Genomic DNA, 22,043 nt, shown 5'->3' with positions numbered 1-22,043 from the left:
TGAGCTAATCAAAAAGTTATGTGTGCTTTTTATTTTTTCATTTGCCCACTGAAATTAGTAGAAACCCGTAAAAGTAATGCAGTTTTCAGGGTTTCCAGATTGTTACTGAGAATCCCAGGAGTTGACGCACCAGCAACCTTCTCTCAAGGTCAGCCAGGGCTCAATGCTCAGAGGAAGCACAGAAACCCCAAGAGCTTCCCGACGGAAAGGAAGCCAGAGCATGGCGGCATTGATCCTTTAAAATCACAAGGACTGGTACACCTGCTACACCTTAAGAGATGACTGTGAACTCCGCAGGTGTACTGAGCAGTTCTGGAGCCGCATCTGCCGGTCTTAGCTTTTAAATCTGTAACAGGCTTAATGTTATTTAAGCACCACTAAAGTCTGGGCTGAGTCGTTTATTTTTCTACAAACAAAAATCAGAGTTTCAGATCTTTATTAAAAAGATTCTCTCATCTGGCATTGATGTATTTGACTGTTATCTTTTGTGTTCTTGCAAGAATCAAAACTGTTTAAATTAATTAAAAGGTTTATATAAATAATCTGACCTACAGCCAAGTCTATGAATGTCAACCCCACTCTGGGGTTTCAGTAAAATGCTCCATTGATCCCTACAGACCTTTGAGTCAAAACAACTAGAGGGAAGATGGGCATAGAGGATCTTTCTTTGCTGCCGTGTTATTTGAATGTATTTACTCAGAAGAAATTTGCATGAGCATCTGAAAGGTGCTGCTCTCAGAGTAAGCTCCATCCTCTTATGAGTCCGACCTGCTGTGTATTCCGACAGCATCCTTTTGGTAATCTCATTTTCCTGGCTTGTTGGAGATTTCTGCAGCGGTGTATCTGCATAAAAACATTGGGACTGACCTGAGAAGGAGAGCAGGCTTATGAAGTCACTGTGAGCCAAAGGGGGGATAATGGCGTATTTGATCACAATAAGGTGGTGGAGGGTTTGACAGCTGATACTGGCTTCCTGTTAGACCATCAAACATCTGACTTTGGGGCTTTTTAAGAACATCTCAACACTTTAAGTCAGCTGGCAGGTCAAACCAAGGGGTCATAACTGTCTTGAGGGGTAGATACTGGCAGTCTGAAGCCAAAAGAAGGCCAAACCTGTACACAGGTGGCCTGCATTAAATTTTAAGACAGCCATAGTGAACTCTTAACAAGGAAGGGCAAGTCGTAGTGAATAAAGTGATTATCTTTTCAACTCCTCCAAATCCTGCACATTGTGCTAGCCCGTTAGTGCTCTTCAAGTGAAAGGTGCGCGCTCCTGGCGTTCTAGTAGTTTGGGTGTCCAGCATCTGACGCGCATTCTTAAACACTTTTAGCATAAGTTCACGTGGGACTATTGCCACCAGTTACCAGTGCATGTTACCTACAGTTGGAAGAGGCTTGGTGTGAAATGTTGAAGTGGTGCAAATTGCTCCAAGCTTTTTCTTTCACAGCTCTATTCTAATAAATGAAAGATTTGGTGTCAAATAATTCCGGGGACAAATCGCAATTATTAATTTCTCTCCTATGATTAATGTTCAAACGCTTCGTACTTCCGGGAAACAAAAAGAATGTTATCCATTCGTCACTACCAAATCCTGATTTCCTGATTAGTCAAAGTTCCTCCTCTCCTTCTTCAACCAACAGTAGTCCAATTTCCACCGCCACATTGTCGGTACAGCACAGATGGTGGTCATTGTTAACCCGGGCCTCCACCAATCCGGTACGGATCTCATAGGTCTGATTCACATTCGGCAAACATTTTATGTCGGATGCCCCTCCTGACACAACACTCTGTATTTACCGTATTTTCCGGACTATAAGTCGCCCTTTTTTTCATAGGTTGGCAAGGGGTGCGACTTATACTCCGCAGCGACTTATAGTAGAAATAAATTGAAATAAATACATTGTTAACCCTCCTGTTATATTCATTTGTGAGGAACAGAGATGATGTTCCTGGGTCAATTTGATGTATGGGGTATGTTAAGTGTTAAGAGTATGTTAAGTGACTCAGAGAATCAGCAAACTTTTTTTTACAGTAAGATCTTGAAGGCTAACAACATAATATTCTATTTTCCAATGATTTCATAGATTTAGAAATGCAATAAAAGTGAAAACTGTTTCTAAAAATACAGGATGAAAACAGAGTATTAGTTGGCCAATGATGCTTCATGAAAAGAATAAATAAATAAGTTTGAGAAAAAAATACTGTGAAATTATTAGATAAACAGTCTGCTATGATTGTGTCATATAAGGTTGTGAAAGTTAAAATGCGACTTATAGTCCAGTGCGACTTATCTGTGTTTTTTTCTACTTTATAATGCATTTTTGGGCTGGTGCGACTTATAGTCCGGTGCGACTTATAGTCCGGAAAATACGGTATTTGGAATTGGGATATCTGTATTTATCCCAAGCCCTAGGGGGCCCAAGGCATAAGATCCTGGCTTGGGCCCCCTCGTGGTCAAAGATCAACCTGGTTTAACTATTACTGCGTGTTCAATGCAGAATGTTTTGTACTGAGAGCCCCAAAATGGTTGTACAAACTTGTATAGTGAGGCTTGAATGCGATAACTTTGCACGCAGAAGCTCAAAATACGCATATATACAGTCAGGTCCATAAATAATGGGACAGCGACACAATTCCAACATTTTTGGCTCTATACACCACCACAATGGATTTTAAATGAAACAGACAAGATGTGCTTTAACTGCAGACTGTCAGCTTTAATTTGAAGGTATTTAAATCAAGATCAGGTGAGGATCAGGTGCAGGAATTACAACAGTTTGCATCTGTGCCTCCCTCTTGTTAAGGAACCAAAAGTAACGGGCCACTTGGCTTCTCAGCTGTTCCATGGCCAGGTGTGTGTTGTTCCCTCACTATCCCAATTACAACGAGCAGATAAAAAGTCCAGAGTTTTTGAAGTGTGCTGAATACACTTGTAGAACACCCTGGAGCCCCCCTCCAGTGTGCACGTGGGGGAAAACAATGAACAGGTTTGAGAGGCAGGGGCGGGGCTTAGACTCATCGCTTATGATTCCAGACCCCGCAACAAACTAACAGCTGCTTCCTGATAAAAAATAGTTGTCATCCATAAAATTAATAAAATGTATTGGGTTTACTGGATTTAAAGAAAAAAAAATAGAAACGAGTCTGTATCAAAGTGAATTTGTTTGTTTGTTACGGAAAAGTCTATTCAAGGTTGTGGAAAATACACAAAAGATCAAAGGAAACATCACGCTCGTAAAGAATAAAAAGAATGCAAATAAATAATTAAATGAATATCCTGACAACATTTTGAAACAATACAAGTATTGCTGAATAAACTATCGCGATATATCGGCAGAACCATTTTTTCTTACACCCCTACTGTTGTGGCTCCCTGTGCTTTCCTCTCAGTGGGAAACTGATCAAAATGGCTCTTTGAAAGGTGCAGGTTGCCGACCCCTGGACTAAGGCATAACATGAGAGAACTTCTCATCTTTGACCTCACTTGCTTGTATTTTGAGGATTTGCAGTGTGTCCACTCATGCTCCCGTTTTGTGTCCACAGACCTGAATGAATGTGGGCTGAAGCCGAGGCCCTGTAAACACAGATGCATGAACACGTTTGGGAGCTACAAATGCTACTGCCTGAATGGCTACATGCTGATGCCTGATGGAACCTGTGGAAGTAAGTCTCACAAGTGCACACATCCATGAGTTTATAGCTAATTGGAGATTCTTTAATCACTTCTGCTTAGAAATCCCTATTAAATACTCTATGGTGAAGCATATTTTTTACCTCCGTAATCATCAACTTTCCAAAGGGGAAAGCTGATGAAACATGCCCTCTGTCATAAAACCCATTTCCTCTCCTGTGAGTTTCTCTGACAGCAGCCTGGCAATTTCTTTAAGAAGCCTTTTTTTTCTCCATAAAAAATCATGAAAGGGAAAAAAAAGACTTTTTAGATTAAAAGCTCTCATTGATCAGCTTCATCACAGTCATTTTTTCTTAGAAAACCAAAAGAAAAAGCTTCTTGAGAGCTAAAATGAAAATATGAAGGGAGCAGAATGTGAACTTTCATTGAATGCCCTGAGTTCTTTCCCATTGTGGGAGCTGATGCCTCTGCTTGCCTCCCATTCATTCTGTTTCCCACCTCGGTTTCTGTGCATGTTTCCACTTGCTGAGTGCATGACTCCTTGGATAAAAGTTCTGTCCTCTTTTAAACTTTGAAACTCCGAATGTCATCCCACTTAGTGTTTCAGTGTGTTGTTTCCGTAATGACAACGTGTGGAAATTTGAACACCTTTCTGTTCCCTTTCGCTCCTCTGCTCGTGCTTTGATCAATGGATCGCTGTAGCATTTAATCAGCCCAGTCCGCCTTTGCCATCAAACCGTTCTCCAGGGAGCCAGCAGCAGCTCAAGTAGCTGCAGCAGCATGAGCCCTGCTTTTTAATTTCCTTTTTACGCTCTGAATGTATCAAGAGGCGCTGAACAAATTCAGTTCCAACATGTTATAATTTTAGAGGGTCTTGGTTTTCCCAGCATGGAACAACAACAGTGCGGCTGTACTTCTGCTCTGATATGCTGGAGATGGATTATTATTAGTTTTAGGGTTTAAGAAAGGATCAAAGAGGGCTGCTGGAGCTAAGGTGTGAGTATACGGCTATTGCACAGCAGAGGAATCTAATAACCGTAGAGTGACTGCTGTTCTGTCAGCTGCACCCTGGGGTCAAGCTCACTAATATCACAAAGGCCGGCAAGTGGCCCGGCTCTTACAAATTGGCTAAGGGATAAGAGGTGCATGTGTGTGTGTGTGGAAGGCATGGATAAGAGCAGCATAACTCTCTCCTTTGTACTCCTCTTTGTCACCAAGGCTTAACATGCATTTTTTCTTTCTTTCCATTAGATGCTCGGACTTGTGGCATGGCCAACTGTCAGTATGGCTGTGAAGTGCTGAAAGGGGAGGTTCGATGTCAGTGTCCGTCACCAGGGCTACAGCTGGCTCCGGATGGAAGGACCTGCGTGGGTGAGTCTTTATATAACTCATGGGCCTGGAAAACTGAGCCGTATTTTATCGCTCCCATGAGGTGAAGCTGTGTGCATTTCTCTCTGTCTTGATGCAGATATTTTTTATCACAAAGAAATCTTTTGAGAAAATAATTGTGTTTTTTTTCATGATGGAGGACATATAAAGAAAATTAAGCCTTAAAGTGCATTTCTGAGTATTTCCTAATTCCTATAATTGTGAGTCAGGGCCAGACAAAAAAATGACAGTGGAAAAAGCTTGGAGCTCCCTGCTCCACTCCATTCTGATGCATCCACTTATCCATGGATGTCTTTGTTTTGGCATGTGACTCAAAACTGTGTGGCTGGAAAACTCCGATATTGCACGCCATTCACATCAACTATGTGAAGTGGTCCATCCAATTGGGTATATGCCGTGAGATTTTTTCAGCATGTGTGTAAACATTTAAGGTAACCATTTATCTCAGTTTACAGTGTCTTTTCTGATACATGTATGACACGGGCTGATTTAGCGATAACGATAAATTTGGAATTTATTGTCCACGCCTAGTTTGGAGGTGTGAAGGGTTGCAAGCCAGTTGGAGAGTGCATAAAACACAAAGCTTCTTAAAAAACAGAGATGGGAATGGAGTGCGGGATTGCTTCACACCAATGATTCCGCCCACAACTTAGAGATGAACACCTGCAGCTAGAAACTAGTTAACAACACATTTTTTATTTTGGCTAAAATCGGCATTAATCATAATTAAAAGACCACTGAAAATGCTTTCAAAATAGATCTAAAAGAGGATTGGAGTGAGTCTTTAAGCCTTCAATTGGAACTCGTCTGAAATATTTAGAGTTTTTTTTGTGTTTTAATGATCTCAAACAGAAAATTGTTCCATCTTGGCTTTTTTAATACAATAATGTAGCAAGAAAGACTCCAGCTCTGTCCTCCACATCTACAGTACTTTTACCTGCAAACGTTGCCTTTGGATTTGAACAGACTCCTCCAGTGAGAGCTGTTACTGCTGCAATACCTTATCATTCCACTTTAATGTTAAGTGGCTTAACGGAAGGGACAGTTTTCTAAAGCGAGCCTTGATTCCCCGAAGAGAGATGTCCTCTGATCCCACCGAGGGGCATATTGACCTGTTGTTGCTCAGCTGCAAATGCATCTGCGTCTTCAGACTGCTTTAGACGCTAATCCAGCATGCTTTGCATTTGAGACTTCGACTCTAGTTTTAAATCTGATGCTCTGCATCTTTACAATAGGTTTTATTCACACTCTGGAGAACAGTGATGGGATCTTTTCAGAGCAGTGAATGCTACACATTCAAGGTCTTTGCTGTTTTGTTTTCTAATTAAATAATTCATGGTTATGATAGATGCCAAACTGTGTCGCAGACTCCAGCTGCTGTCCATTAAGCAGCTTCATCCATTGAGCCATGCACATATTTTCATAATTGGTTTGGACGTGCGTAGTTTCAGGCAAAGTGCTGCCCTGCTCACTCTGTCTGCTTCTTCTCCCAGCATGCCCCGAGGCGCCACAGTGGCTGAGTCGTGTTGTGCTGCAAATTATTTTGCGGCAAATGCATGGAGAAGCTCGTCATTTAAATATTAATGCTTACACGCCTGTGGAGGTGATCAGCACAGCCACTTTAAGTAGTTCTTTAAATTATGCAACTGCATGGGTACTGTTCTATTTTTTTTCCTAAGGGAGTGTTAAGACTAGAAGGCGGAACAAGTATTTTGCAGTTTTGTTTTAAAATGACTATTTCCTTTTTCCTTATACAATGTATGGTCCGTCTTTTTTTTTTGCATCAACTTGCCTTGTCATAAAGATTTCCTTGAAGATTAGGTGAATATATAATGGATCGGAACATCTTTTTTTTAATAGCACCCATCTTTCTTTTCTCCTGCAGATGTGGATGAGTGTGCAGCAGGGATTGCGGTGTGCCCCAGGTTCAGAAAATGCATCAACACCTTTGGCAGCTACATCTGCAAGTGCCATGAAGGCTTTGACCTGCAATACATCAATGGAAAATACCAGTGCTTCGGTAATGACACGCTGGCTTTCACAACTAAAGCACAACTAATGATCATAGGTCACTGCTGCAGTAATTACATATTATTTATATAAAGTCTGACAATCTGATCAATCTAACTTTTATGATTCAAACTAAATCTTGAACACAGAAAGTTTTTCTGCTTCTTCATTTTCAGGAGCTTTGTTTTGTGACAGAGACCATGTCACTCTGTTTATGAAGGCCTAAAAACACATGAAACCATCTGCTTTTTTACACTTTGACATAATAGGAAGTTGAATGTTTGGGAGAATCTCTTCAAATGTCATCATAGTAAATCAGACACAATTGTATGATTTTTTTTCCAAATTATTTTGGAAATTTTATAAATGTGAAAGTTGGGTCAGGTGAGAAAGGCAGCAGAATTTAAACATAGATAGTTTTATTGACACAGGAACAACATTCAGTGGATTGACAGCAACAAAAACACCAAAAGAAACCTTGGCAAACAGAAAAAGTGTTTAAAAAACATTTTTATTGTGAGTAAAATGAATTAAAACGTAGTTTTCCAGTAGTTGATGAGCTGAACTTAGCCAGACTTATTTAAAGTTTGCTGATTCACTGATAGATTTCCTGGAGCATTGCATAACACTAAATTGGCCAAAAAGAAACACTGTTTTATTACTGTTTTATTCATTTTTCTGTAAAAGTTGCCCTACAGTTGACATGATGACCACTTTGAATTCAAATTCAACAGCAATTTAAAAGAATATGTAAATGTTAACTTCAGAAGACATATTAAGTCCTACTGCAAGATAGATCACTAAGTAATACTCAGGCTACAAAGAGTCAGAAGAGTCAAACTAGCCTAATATCGGACATTTTTTAAAAAAGAACCGAGAGAAAAGTCATGGGAATTTAGCAGACACTTCTGTCTGATAATATTTCTTACTGTTTGAGACAATAGTTTAATAACTCACTGTCATTAAATTATATTAACCTTTTTTAAAATAATGAAAAATGCATTTTTTTTCCAAGAAGACAAAATACAAAAAAAAAGAGGATTTCATCGGAGATCCCTCAGTGATACTAATCTTCTTGTCAAATGATGATACCTGAATAGAAAGTTGTTTCTGACCAAACTGGGCACATTTTCAGCTAATGTTAGATCATGGCTAAAGAAATCAATGGGAAGTTGATCAATTAGTGCTGATCCAGTGTTTGCCACTTTGGCTCATTATTCAGACAAACAATTGTGTTTATCTACTGATCTTTCCTCTGTTCTCATCTTCTACAAATAGTAACAAAAATAACCATTTCACAAAACTGATTTGAATTTTGGCAAATCATTTTAAGCCTCAACACTTAAGTCTCTAATACTTTTAATCAAATTTTGAGCCAATGTCTTTAAAAAGTAATTATCTGTAATATGTAAAATAGAAATCTTTTATAATGAATGCTCCATTGACATCTGAGCACTTTAGCTCTTCAAGGATATTTCCTAAACAGCCCTCATGATGATTTTTCTCAGGCATTTATGAATGAGTCATTGTTGATTATGCAAAGGCCTTTGCCAGCACCAATTCAGACAAGCGTTCCTTTAAGAACCATTGAAGCAATTAGTCTTTTCTAATCTACCGCTACATTTAAATCCTCTATAAACCTTCAGCTTTTGCTGCATGTTCTTGTTTTTCTGTTATCTTTCAGATGTGGACGAGTGCGTTTCGGGTCAGAGCCACTGCAGCAGCTTCGCCAACTGCTACAACACGCCAGGCTCCTACAAGTGCAAGTGCAAAGATGGCTACAGGGGCATGGGACATGACTGTAAACGTAAGGCCTGGGAAAAAAATGCTGGCGTCAGTCTTCACTTTTGCTGAGAGGGATGGGGCCTCACATTGTTGTTTTCTTTGCCAGTTGCAAAGCAGGAGGGAGGGAAGAAAAGCCTCACAAGTGTCGAGCTGATTCGGAAATTCCTGTCTTTGTAATGGCTGTCAGTCATTCCAGGAATCACCCTGCTGCCTTATCACTGTCGCCCAGAGTAACCCCACTTTCTCCATCTGGCCTTTTTCTAATCAGCCACAAAAGAAGTTAGAATCAAATGTGTCATATCTAATATAGTTTTTCTCTTTCCGCTTAATCACACGCAGCTTATTTGTCTTTGTGGTTGCAGATTCTCCAGAAACTCAATATTTAATCACTTAACTGACACAACCAAGCGGTTGCCTCCTGCTAATATCTAATGCCTTCCCAAGGGGGGGAGAGACGCTTGGCTCCGAGACTTGAGTTTCTATGTCCTGCTTGTGGATCACATTTCAAAAGTGGTCTGCAACCCGAGAAGGGAAAAAACAGATTCAGGCTACATGCACCGATTTAGGCTCAATCGTCACTCAGAAGCTACTAGGAAGAAGAAAAAAACGCCACAGAAAATAGCAAGAGTTTGCCCCCAATACAGACAATGTGAGGAGGAACAAAAGAGAAGGAGGAGTTGCTTACATTTCATCAGCAAAGACGGTTGAAGGGAATTATTTCACACACATTCTCAGTCTGTTGCTGCAAGGCCTCTGGATATGCAAGCAGATAATGTTTACGCCTTCTATATATATAAAGCCTTTTTTTAGTTTGCATGATACTATATGCTTCCTTTATTCTTTTTTTTTTACTTTTTAAACTTGAAACTTACTCATTTAGCTATTTTAATGAATCTAATCTGATTTAATAGACATAAAGGTCTCTGATAGAATTAAACTCTCCTCTGTAAAAGTAAGGCTAAAGACATATCAGCAAATCTATGTTTCATTATCTCTGAAGAATTTCAACAACATTCTCTTGTGATTTCAGCCATTCCAAAGGTGGTTATTGACCCCCCAAGACCTGGAAAAGTACCTCCAAATCATCACAACCTCATCCCAGGTTTTGACCACAAAAGAACCACCACCACCCGTCCACCTGTGACTCAGAAAAAAGTCTACCCCATTCGCCCTAAATCGACCACCAAAGCTCCTCTGCCTCCCAGTAAGGTCACGCCATCCCCACGCAAGCCTGCAGTTCCCACCCGAAAGCCCTTCGTGCCCACCAGAAGGCCGTCAATACCCACACGCAAGCCCTTGATCACACCAAAACCAGCCGCTCCCACAAAACCACCACTGACTCCACCTCCAGTCACGCCAGTGGACAACACCATCCAGAAGGAAGTCACCAAAAAGCGAGGGGATGTGCAAAGTAAGAATTGGACCTTTATTTTATTTATTTATTTTCAGAAAATGTAGATTAAAATGTAGCTCTTGACACACATTTCTGTTTTGTCTGAAGCCACAAACACAACGGGCGTTTGACATGTAATTAGGGCACCAAATGGAAACAGTTTGGTTAATTACTGGTCGTCCTTGCAATGACGCATATGGATTGGCCTTGGTTTATTGTTGTTTTTTGCCTATTGTCGTTTTTTTTGTATTTATTGTCGCTGTGTCTGGGTTTACCAGATGAACCAAATCCATCGGTCACTACAAAATCTGAGTCCCTGATTGGTCAAAGTTCAAACTGCTTTAACCAGCAATATGCGTTCAACGGCCACGTGTTTTGTACGCAGAGCCCAAAAACTTGTAAAAACTTGCTTAACTACACATAAAGACAAAAGTTTTGAACAGAGAAGACCATAACTTGCATTCACGTGCGTTTACACAGACTTTTCTTCAGAAGTGGCTGCTTTAACATGGGTTGCAGAGGGCGGTGTGAACATAGCTTGACATAGCCAAATAAGAAGTGAAGGTTTAAAGAACAGGTAAAGATTTTCTAAACTGTGAACATGTGTAGGCTCAGTATTAACTGTGACCATAAAGTGTTTTGGGCCTTAATAAAGGTAGAAAAGGGCAATATAAGTATACCCCATTTACCATGACAGACTGACATACATTTCTGAGCAGAAAGGAAAACACATTTTTTAACATAAAATGAACTTTTATGCTTTTGTCACAGATGCTGTTTTACACATAAAGCATACAAATTGACACAGTAGTTGTGAAGTGAAGTCATTCATAGTGCAGTAAGAGTTCTTAAGAGTTTTTGTTAATGTCAGATTCTTTTTTGTGTCCAGATTTAATTTTCATCTTTTTAGCTAAAATGACGTTTATAGCTATAAAAAAAAAGTCACTGATATTTCACTTTCAAGTTGATACTAAATTACGGTAAATCTGGAGCCGCAGTGGTTTGATGCATATTTGCATCAAAAGGCATTTATAATTCTAGCCAGACATTTAAGGGAGTCAATAATCTAAAGTGTTGGAAAAAAATCATCAGCCTTAGTTTAAGCCGTTTTTCTATGCATGTAGCTGCTGTGGGCCCACTTAGCAGACATATTAGACATACATAGGCAGCTGTGTTTGTAAGAATTTTATGATTTCTAAGAAATTATTTAAGAAGCAACACATCTAAAGCAGAAAATAACAGATCAGTTTTTATTAATGGCACCATTAGATTGAGAATGTTTTGTTCTTCTGTTGTTGGCTTTAATTTTCTCACTGTGCTTTTTGCCAAGTGTGACTCTCTGTTTTGAATTTCATTTAAAGCTCATCGCCAGACTTTGTTTGACATTTGTGGCAACTTTCGATATCAAATGACAGAAGTGAAGAGGAACTAATGAAGAGGAGGCCTGAAACTGAGTCTAGCTGCTTAATTAAAAAAAATAATCTGTAGAATCTCTTTATTTTAAAGATTACTCATCTGTTTTCTCAGCTGCAGAACAAGTTTACAAAAACTCAAATAAAAATAATCTCCGTCTCACAGACCTATTTAAAATGAAAATTATGGCTGCATGAAGGAATCCCTGCAGATGATGCAGAGCTAGACACGCAACACTTAAGGTCAACTTCCTAGCATCTCGCGGAATAGATTTTGTGGCAGATAAACATTTACACAATTGGCTGGAAGTCAATCATGAGTGGTAATAAAAGAGAAATTAAACATCTTCTGTATTATATTATAAATCAATGTCAGAAAATAAACTGTTTCTTTAATCTTTTTCCTTTTTTTACATTTCCACTCAAGTTAAAAAAAGGGATTACCATATTCAGTTGCATAATGTGTTTATAGGTACAATAATCATTTATCTGTTTTCTTTTCTTCTTTTGTGGTTCAAATACCATTGACGTTTGCTAAAAATGAATATGACACAGAACCATTAGGAATAAATAAAAGTTGGTGCATCCTGAAAAAGTAACAAACTGCTTGAACTAAGCAGCAAAATATATCTCAAAGGCCAGAAACCCAATGCGAAGGCACTTTCACTGTCTTGTAAGTTGCAACAGCTACATTCAGAATTAGAAAGGTGTAGGCGCTCTGGTTCTTCCTCATCTTGCCAGATGGTATGTAGTAATTAGAAACAGTAAAGAGGAGAGAAGATTACATTTACACCTGTCTGCACTGCTTGACAGAGATATCAGACTTAATAGTTTTCCTACAGCAAAGCCACTCTAGGAATCAAAGCTTCTTGAAAAAAACTGAAACTGAGAAAGGAAGGAGAAATGACTAATTATTTTAATCAGGAGATGAAAACAGGAACGATGAGTCTCCTGGTTCCAGTGCGCATTTGCAGTGTAGTTTGAGGGTGTTTTTAAAGAGACACAGAAGGCTAATAAAACAGAAACTCTATAAATTGTTGTTTTAACATCAGAAGGAAAGAAATAAGATTTTGTTGGTCATAAAAGCCTGTTAAGCTCCACAAATTTGGTCTTTACAATTATTATGGGGTTAGACTTTGGAAATAAAGTAAATAAAAGAAATAAAATGTAAAAGATAAAAATCGTAAGTAAATTTAGCTTATATTGAGTACTTAGTCTACCTAATGACAATAATAAAAACATTTCAGGAAAATAAATGTCAAAAAATGTTTATTTATATAATTGCAATTTTGCAGTGACTATGAAAAAGGTTCTTGTAAACTCTTAAACACACATAGTTATTGTTTTCTTACAAGTGAAAAAAAAAAAACACTTTATTTCATTCATTCCACTTCCTGTTTAGATCTCTGCTGCCGTCTAGAAACGTTTCCTCCCTTTTGAATGCAAAATTCCAAATGGGGCTTTGATCTGCGCACAGACAGAGATACCAGGATGCCACGAATTGCTGGAGAGCCTGGTGTGCATAACCCCCCCACACACTTAGACACTTAGATTCCCTCCGACTGTCAGACTAGGACATGCTGCCAAGTCGTCATGACCCAGCTTTGGGATGGGCCCTTTCACTTTCCGGGCTAAAAGAGGGAGGGGATGGGGTGGCTCATGTTAAGAATTTAAGTAAATTATTATTTTAATACAATTTAAAATATACATATATTAAAGGCAGATTTATCAATTGGATTTTAGCAAGTTATACCAATAAAAAGGAAACATGTTTTATCTTCACACGATTTTTATATATTTTTTAAACCATTTCTTTAAACCAATGAACACATTTATATATCTGGAAGAAAAGGACCAAAGCTTTTCTTAGAAAATGTTCAATGCTGAAGTAAAAAACAAAAAAGAGCGGAACACGGCTGACCTTTAATAACAGCTTGATCCAGACTATTTTGTGCAGTGTGACCCCATTGGGAAAGGTCAGGAGCTATTCCGGGTGCAGCTGTTCTTAGTACTGAATGTGTGCGCCTGAACTGATCAACCAATCGCAAAGCAGCACCGATTGCTCACATGTTGCGTCAGATGAACTTTTGAAATTTCCCTTTGATTCAGATCTGATTTCTGGTGTTTATCTTTACTGCCATCTTAACGAACATCTTCATTCTTTCAGGAAACGTGCAAAAAAAAACATGTCAACTGTGACACTGACATTCATTGTTGGCAATCCATTTGTTGGGAAATAAAACTATGAACATATATAATACCGTAATTATAATTTATCCCAACCTATTCCTCTCTGCAGTCCCTCGGAACCATGACCAGAACACTGTCCTCGGCTCCGACTTTGACATTGAACTGGGCAACACAGCAGATGAAGTCAGGGATGATCCAGGTGAACACAATGCACACAATGCAGCTCGTGAAAGATGCAAGTGCCAAAAGACGAGCTCACTAGACTTACAAGATGACAGATGAGCAGCGTGAGATATTGACTAATTGAAACCAGAAAGTTATCTCTGGGATGCCTTTGACTTTGTGCTTGTTTTACAGTCACAAAAGGTGTTTTTAAAGTGCTCTCCCTATGAAAATCATACATGAGGAATCAGTTTAAGTGACATGAGCAGAGATTTTTGTCATCTGGCAAATCATTTTTTTCTTTCTTTTACTCCTTGGAAGTACATTTTCTTACAAACTTCTCCAATATTTTGCAGGGATTAGAAAACTTTAGATGAGTATTTTAACTGATCACGTTTACTCATTGTGCAGTGCTCATTAAAATGCAATACAAAATTAAATTTTCTAATATTTTTTATGGCCTTGAATGCTTTTTCAAAAAGTCAATTTAGCTGACAAATAGGTTTTAATTTTTTCTGAAAACCAATTTTGGAACTATAAGTCTTTGTATATTACAGCCTTAGTCTCTGCTCTTCATTTATTCTTCATTACAGCAGTTAAAAAATAAAACACAACAAAACATCAACTGAGATTATTAAAGTAGAATTAACTCATAAACGTCCTTCCTTTCTGCATCAAATCTTAAAACGTTGCCTTGTTTTTTCCATCACAGAGATGATCATCTGTAATGCTGGAGGCACCAAAATAAAAGAGCAGGCTTAAGCCTTTGCTTCTATGTGTGTGTGTGTGACCTCCATTTCTCTGAAACGTGTTGCCCTTTTCAGAGTCGGGGTATCTGAGCTGCTCCTTTGATGATGGTCTTTGTGGGTGGATCAGGGACAAAGATGGAGACCTGCACTGGGAGACGACGCCTGATCCAACAGGTAATTAAAGGACAAGGGTCAGCGCTTCCCAATCCTACCCCCTTCAATTAAAAAGAAAAGAAAAAGAACCTGAAAGCCAGTAAATGGGTGTTAAAATGTTTTAATCCTTTAATAGCATACACGTGCATACTGTCTCAGAAGAGCAGCTTTGTTCTGCTCGCTTGCAGGTCAAAACGACTTCAACAAAGTAGTTTGTCTTTTTTGCAGATTAGGGATTTGCTGTACAAAGCAATGCAAATCATGAGTGGATAATGTGAGCCATCTAGGACCTGCTTAAGTTTTACTACAACTCTGTTAAGGGGGGTAATTGAATGAGGAGACGTTTGTAATCATACAGAGGGAACTCAGGTGTCTCAACAGTGAAGTGACCAGCACATGGTTTTCTTTATTTATCTTGGGTGGATTTTGTGTCTTTGATCATTTCTTTATTTAACCTCTTCTGATGGAAACTATAAAATTGAACGATCTCTGTTGAATGTAGGACTGGATTGCCTTAGATCACTTTCTGTGACGTAAAGTCGCCTTCCACTATTTTTTTACTTCTCAAAAGCTATTCAATAATGTTTTAGCTGCATTGACTCTAATGTTACCCAGAATGGATACTTGTGCTGCAATATCTGCAGAAACTAAGTAGTTTAGGGTCTACATATTGGTGTGCCATAAGCAGTGTTGCCAGATTGGGGAGTTGCCCACCTAACTGGGCGGCCTTGATTCTGACTTTGTGGGTAAATATTGCTTTAGGGGGTCAGGGGAGGCAGGTGAGCCAGTGCCTCACCTGTAAGCATCCTCACCTGCCATCATGAGATGTAAAGTCTACTAATTATAAACATAAATACGCATCCACTAATCTGTTCAAAAAATTCATTTTTTTTATGTATGATTATAATCATTTTATCTACTTTTAAACCCCAAATCTCAGTATTTTGCGTATTTCCTGTTTAATGACTGTGCAGGCTGCGAGGTGATACAGCACTGAGCTGGGCCTCATGGCAAATTACGCAATCCCATGCACACTGAGTTGACAGCTTATAGAGTAAACTAACAGTTTAATGCTTTATTGTTCTTTTATTATCAATTTTGACATTTTATTGCAAATTCTCACTTTCCATTTGATAGTTAATGTATTTCACGTTTTTCTATAGTTTATTTTTTGTTCTGATCTAACATAAAGCTGCACTAAAAAGACATGAGGGGAGACGTGCAGAAAAACAATAGTGCTTTTTGAGATGTGAATAAAGAAGCAAAAACTAATTTGTTTTCTGAATGTATATATATATATATATATATATATATATATATATATATATATATATATATATATATATATATATATATATATATATATATTTATGATGATTTTACTGTTGTTGCACAAAATGTCCTGTTTATGAAAAACACAAAATACTTTTGAAGTAATCTTAGGTGATATGTTAATTTATTTAGTTCTTAATGCTTTGTTAACACTTTGTTTATATTCACAAGAACAGGTTTTTAAATATTTAACCACTTTTTAATATGTTTCATTAGGACATTTTTTTATACAGTATTTTATCTCACTGAAATACTTGAAAAGTGAAAATGCAAAAACAATTTCTACTTTTGTTCATAAGTTATACCATAACCCCTGCCATTTGACATTTTTTGCCGACTGACTGCAAAAATGGCGGATGTAAAAGTTGAACTCTCAATAGGAAGTTACAACAATGAATGATTAATTGCTGGTAATTAATCACTGATGAACGTTTTGGAGGTGGTTTTTCTGGCATAGGTCATCTAGGGCTGGAAAACTGTGACTTTATCTGGCAACACTGCCCAAAAGGCGAAAGATGTTGGAACATTTTCAGGCTTTCACATGGATGCCTTCATTCTGCCCACTCAGTTGGACAAATGAGGACTTTGCCTAAATCTCTTTGACTGTGTAAATAAATGCTATCAGTTAACTATATTCCAAGGCCAGGTGAGGGATTTGGATTTAAATAGCAAAAATTTTATTAGGATTATTTCCATTGTAAAAATAAACATTTTAATTACCCAATGTTTTTAATATGTGAATAGAATTGAACATGTGATTTCATTTCTGACTTTATATCCAATGATATACGAAAATGTTTTTTCCTGTTCAAAATTATTCTAAATTAGGTGAAGGGCTGGATTTGATGATACATTGCAAATATTTTAGATAACTTTTATCCCACGATGGTAAAATCACAAACTAGTGATATACAGGATGAAAGGGTTAAAATCAAATTACACGTTATAAATCCTTTGTAACGTGAAGGTCTTAATGCATTGCTTCATTAGATACTTCACTGAATTTCAAATACGAAACAAATCCAAAAATACATTTAGGAGAAACGTGGGCTTAAAAATTTAAACAAAAAAAAAAAAAATCAAAATTCATTGCTTTTTGCATAGATTTGGTAATTACCGAAAATTAAAAATATTGACTCTAGAATACATTAGGGGGTGCCTGAAGATGTGTTTTTGAAAATAAACTAAAACAAATTGGAAAGGAAAGAATAAAGGAAATAAAAAAAGATGCAGAGAAGGGCAAAAAGGAAAGAAACAGTTTTACAGGAGACTTTTTCATGTGCATCCTTGGCTTTCAAAGAAAATACAAACACAGTTGTACAGCTGTATATTGTGATGTTTGTGATCACTGTGTTTAAAGGTGGGCGTTACCTTACCATTCCTGAAGTGGGAAACAAAAGGACTGGACGAGGAGCCCGACTAGTTCTTCCTCTCACCCCGCCCTGGAATGATGGCAATTTGTGCTTGTCCTTCCGGCACAAGCTAGCGGGTCACCATGTGGGAATGCTTCAAGTGTTTGTGAAGAAAGGAAAGCAGTACAGTCCTGCGGTGTGGGGCCGAACAGGTGGTAATGGCTGGAGGCACACCCAAATCACGCTGTGGGGTACAGGCCTGGAAAGTGTAAGTAGTCCAGTAAACATGCATTAAGGATCACAAAAGTGACACATTTTCTCTTTATTAGTCACTAAAAATAACTAGATTCAAGGAGTAACAAATAAATGATGTTATTTTTGAGTGAAGTTTGACAGAAGTTAACACAGAAACGTTTCATCATCTAACTGTTTTCTACGTGTTATCTGCAGGTGATCCTAAAGGGAGAGCGTGGGCGTGGCAGAAGCGGAGAAATGGCAGTTGATGACATCACCTTAAGGAAAGGCACTTGCACAGAGGAACACAATCTCAGGAGACTCTGATGTCCAGAGAAGGGCAGCAAAAAAGCTAGAGGGACACTCAACTTAAAGGAGAACTGACTCCGTTGTGACACCCCCACCCTCTCTCTGCCCGGGCCCTCACCTGTCCCTCCATCATCACTCTGACTATGAATGGTATCTGAAAGCTAGTTGGTCAGCAGAAAACTGGGTTTCTTTTATTTGGCTGTATATGAACAAAAAGTACTGAAATGATTCTCATGGACAGATCCCAGCAGCACCATCCTCTCCAAACGTTGTTCTGGTAAATATCAGGGAACCTGCCCCGCCGACCCCCAAAATCCCGGCATAACATGAAACAAGGATCCAAGTCACTCATTTGTTTGGAGAATTGTTCCATTCCTTTGAAGCCTGCTCTACCAAACCTTAATGTTTATATGTACAAGTCTATTCCTTTAATATTCTGGGAGGTGAAGCATAAAAGCCCATCTCTTGAGAGTTGTGATCAGGAAAATGTATGGTTAGTCTGATGACAGGAAGTTTAACAATTGTGTAAAGAAAACGTTTTTTAAATCTAAAAACTCATTTAAAAAGTACTGTTTGTCAAAAAACCTTTTTTCTTCTTCTATACATTTATTGCAACATTTGTTCTGCTTACTGAAATGAATATTTCAGCTCAAGAGAACCCAATGCAGACATTTTTTTTACACTTTTACACACCTAATGCTTCAGTTTTTCCACATACTGTATAATCTAAGCAGTACTAAACAAACATAGGACTGTATAGATATGCGAATATCCGTTTAATGCCAACTGTAAAATTAATCAATTTGAAAATTAAATGAATTTAATTTACAATTAAAATTAATTTACAGTTTTAGCAGATTTAGACAACTTTTCTAACATTTCATCACATTTCAGTCACTCTGACAATAGACAACAGGTGTCAAGTAGAAACCTTACTGGTTTAAGTGCTTAACATGAATCTAAACATAAATGTTCAATGTTGAATCGCTCTGGGAAAATGTCAAATTTAAATGTTACATCTAAATGTATATCTAATTGCAGAATCATCTTTAGTAATATTTTTTACAACAAAATAATAAATTCAAGTGCAAAGTATTAATGTAATTAAATGTTATGTCTAAATGTTAATTTTAGATTTACATGCTTTTTGTTAAATCTAATCCTAATCGCAAAACGCAGCAAAGCATAATAGTGATGTGTATGTTTTATTAAAAAGAAATGTAAAATTACAATCCAAATGATTAATGCACACAGACAAGTTAATCTTTAAATCTAAGTAGAAATGTTTAGAAAACGAATTATTTAGGCTGCGACCGAAGAAGCTTTGATGGGGGGAGAACACAGCTGGGTGTTTTTGCGCAATTTCTAAAACAAACATTCTGTCATAAGGGTTTATTCATCAGTAGAGTGCACCTTACAGCCCATCACCTCCCTAATGGCCCTATAGTTTGATCCACCTAAAGTTTTGCAGAAGACCTGAAACCGAAGAGTAAAAGAAAAACAGCTTTTCTCATTGGATTTCTTCAACGGATTGAATCTTGCAGTCCATATATCTTCTATTATGTCTCTTTAAGTGTTCATGTGCTTAGTTACATTTAATTTTTGCTGTGCTTAAAGGTCCACAGGTGTGGGTTTCCTGCATTGGGCCTCACAACATCAGGCTTCTTCAAATGGACAAGGTCTAATTAACATATTTTCCTCAACATTTATATAGCGATAAAAAATTTAAATTAAACATTTGCGTTTATATTATTATTTTTTTTTACATTTACATTTTTATTGTGTTTTAGGTTTAACATTTACGTTTACTATTATGTAAATGATAAATGTGAATTTATCTTGAGAAATTAACATTTGAATCTAAAAATTGAGAACTCTAATTGACAGATATTCAATATCTAGTGTGGATTAACATATATATGAATCTGCCTTCAAAGTTACAATGAACTTTTTAATTCTTGCCTATCTAATGAATTCACATTCAGTAGATATGTTTAAGATTCAGGAAACAGTGTGCTTTAAAGTAACAAATATAATATTTATCGGCTGTAATTCATGTAAATGTGATGAAAATGTGACAAATGGGAGAAAAGTTGCCTATATCTTTTAAATCTAGGGTCTAATTTGAACTAGCGGAACTTTTCCTTTCCACACATTGTCACATTCATTTATGTTCTTGCCTGGCAGAGGAATGATGAGGAGGCACAGGGTTGTATTTGTTTTGGTTTGCACTTTGCACGGATGATATCAGTGATTTAACATGTGGGCAGTATTGTCAGTAAAAAACAAGCAACCCAAACCAAAACGGTAAAGCTCATTATTACAAAGTCCTGTTATAGTAATCTAATAATATACAAGGAACGACATCCCCTTGAAGCTTTCTGTCTGCTTTCGAGATGTTTTTCCTACTTTTTCTTCACAATAATTCACAATAATTGAGATTTGTGCTGCAGGCCTCATAATGCACTGTTTATGTTATTTACTCTTTTTGCTTTCCTACTTTTTCAGTCGCATTGTAGTAAACCCCATTGGGATTCACTTATAAGTGAGACTATATTTACAGGTGGGCTGCTTGTTTGGTTTAGATCGTTGGTCCTTCTAACCCAGCAACCCCCCTGTTTGTTTTCCAGCTTAGCTGGCTCACCTGCATTGAGTGTGTTTGCCTAATGAGCATTTGAAACCAAATAATACAACTGATCAGCAGAAAGTAGTAATGTTGGCTGGAAAACAAGCAGAGCAGTAGGGCTGGAGACTGCTGGTCCTGAGTTAAGATTGACTTTCACAGCTGCTCCAATTACCAAATTGCACCACAAGAAGTCAGATGATTGTTGTTTTGATTTAAAATCAGTTAACGCCAACCTCTGAGACATCAAGCTTTTGTAGCTGTGGGAAAATGGGGACCTCATCACCACTGAGATGACCTCATCATAAGCTCGTATGAAACTATCCCAAGGTCTTCTGAAAGATTTTTAGAATTAGCTGAATTTTGGTCAGGCTGCACGAGAAGGATCCCAAACACACAAGCAAATAGAAGGTCTACCAGAGAACAGTGAAGAAGGTAGCGTCAAGGTATATTGAAATGTGATCTCCAAGATGTTCAGTGTTGTTCATGAGTAAATGCCAAAAAAAAAACTCAAAGCATTACAAAAGTAATGTAAAAATGTTAGCTGGGTTTCCCAAATTACCCCAAGATTGAGATTTTATACACTTCATAAATGAAGTTAATTTATTGCAATAGCCTTTATAATAATGGCTTGTTATTCACATAATCTGGAAATTTGACAAAGAACTTTTTATTGAGTCAAAATTAAAAATTGTTGGATTATTTGTGGTGAATGATGACAAACATGTATTTTTTTGATCATAAGTGGTTAAAATATCAACTCTGAAAATCTGAAGTTTAGCAAAAAAATGTCCTGTGGTTTTGTGGATTACGGTACCCGGACGTCAAATTCATAAATGTTTGAAAAGCAGACTTATGACCTCATATTCTCTTAAACAGCTTTTATGAAGTTAATTTTTTACACATGCAATCAACACCTTCGTACAAATTTGTGCAACATTTTTTGTACCTAAATTATCAAAGATCTACTAAGAAGCCCATTCTAGAAGCTGACCTGCTGCTGAAGCCCCCCCCCAAAAAAGTTAGTTTACTAATATCAGATGCCAAAATTAGGTACAAAAAAATCAGTTCATGATTTATTATTTTATTTTAGAAATATTTAGTTCATTTTTTATTGTGCTTTGTTATAAAAAGAGCATTTGTTATACAAACAATTTTTAAGCCGTCACAAGTGGTGAACTTGTAAAAGTTGTGGTGTGTACATACTTTATGAAATCTCACTCTCTGTGTAGTTTATGTGTGATCTATATTCATGTATGGATATTTGAATTTGTAGCTATTTAAACTGCTAATTAAAAGACAAATGTAAACCATAAAA

General features: G+C 37.5%; 1 protein-coding gene across 6 annotated transcripts in view; it reads left to right on the top strand.

The window, feature by feature from the left end:
- The window catches only part of npnta (nephronectin a), a 55,384-nt gene extending 33,341 nt beyond the window's left edge, over positions 1 to 22,043 (top strand). For all 6 annotated transcript variants that reach the window (XM_023957382.2, XM_023957381.2, XM_078952371.1 and 3 more), the window contains 9 exons: positions 3,545 to 3,664; positions 4,884 to 5,003; positions 6,907 to 7,041; positions 8,716 to 8,838; positions 9,847 to 10,227; positions 13,921 to 14,010; positions 14,798 to 14,896; positions 17,568 to 17,827; positions 18,010 to 22,043. In XM_023957382.2, the coding sequence (XP_023813150.1) occupies positions 3,545 to 3,664; positions 4,884 to 5,003; positions 6,907 to 7,041; positions 8,716 to 8,838; positions 9,847 to 10,227; positions 13,921 to 14,010; positions 14,798 to 14,896; positions 17,568 to 17,827; positions 18,010 to 18,120 (1,439 nt within the window). In that variant the 3' untranslated portion in view covers positions 18,121 to 22,043. The remainder of the gene's footprint in view (positions 1 to 3,544; positions 3,665 to 4,883; positions 5,004 to 6,906; positions 7,042 to 8,715; positions 8,839 to 9,846; positions 10,228 to 13,920; positions 14,011 to 14,797; positions 14,897 to 17,567; positions 17,828 to 18,009) is intronic.

This window comes from Oryzias latipes, chromosome 1 (assembly GCF_053564925.1).
Source record: "Oryzias latipes strain Hd-rR chromosome 1, Olatipes_Hd-rR_3.1".
Taxonomy (NCBI): domain Eukaryota; kingdom Metazoa; phylum Chordata; class Actinopteri; order Beloniformes; family Adrianichthyidae; genus Oryzias; species Oryzias latipes.
Note: the sequence above shows the minus strand (reverse complement) of the source record. Positions and strands in the feature narration are given on the sequence as shown.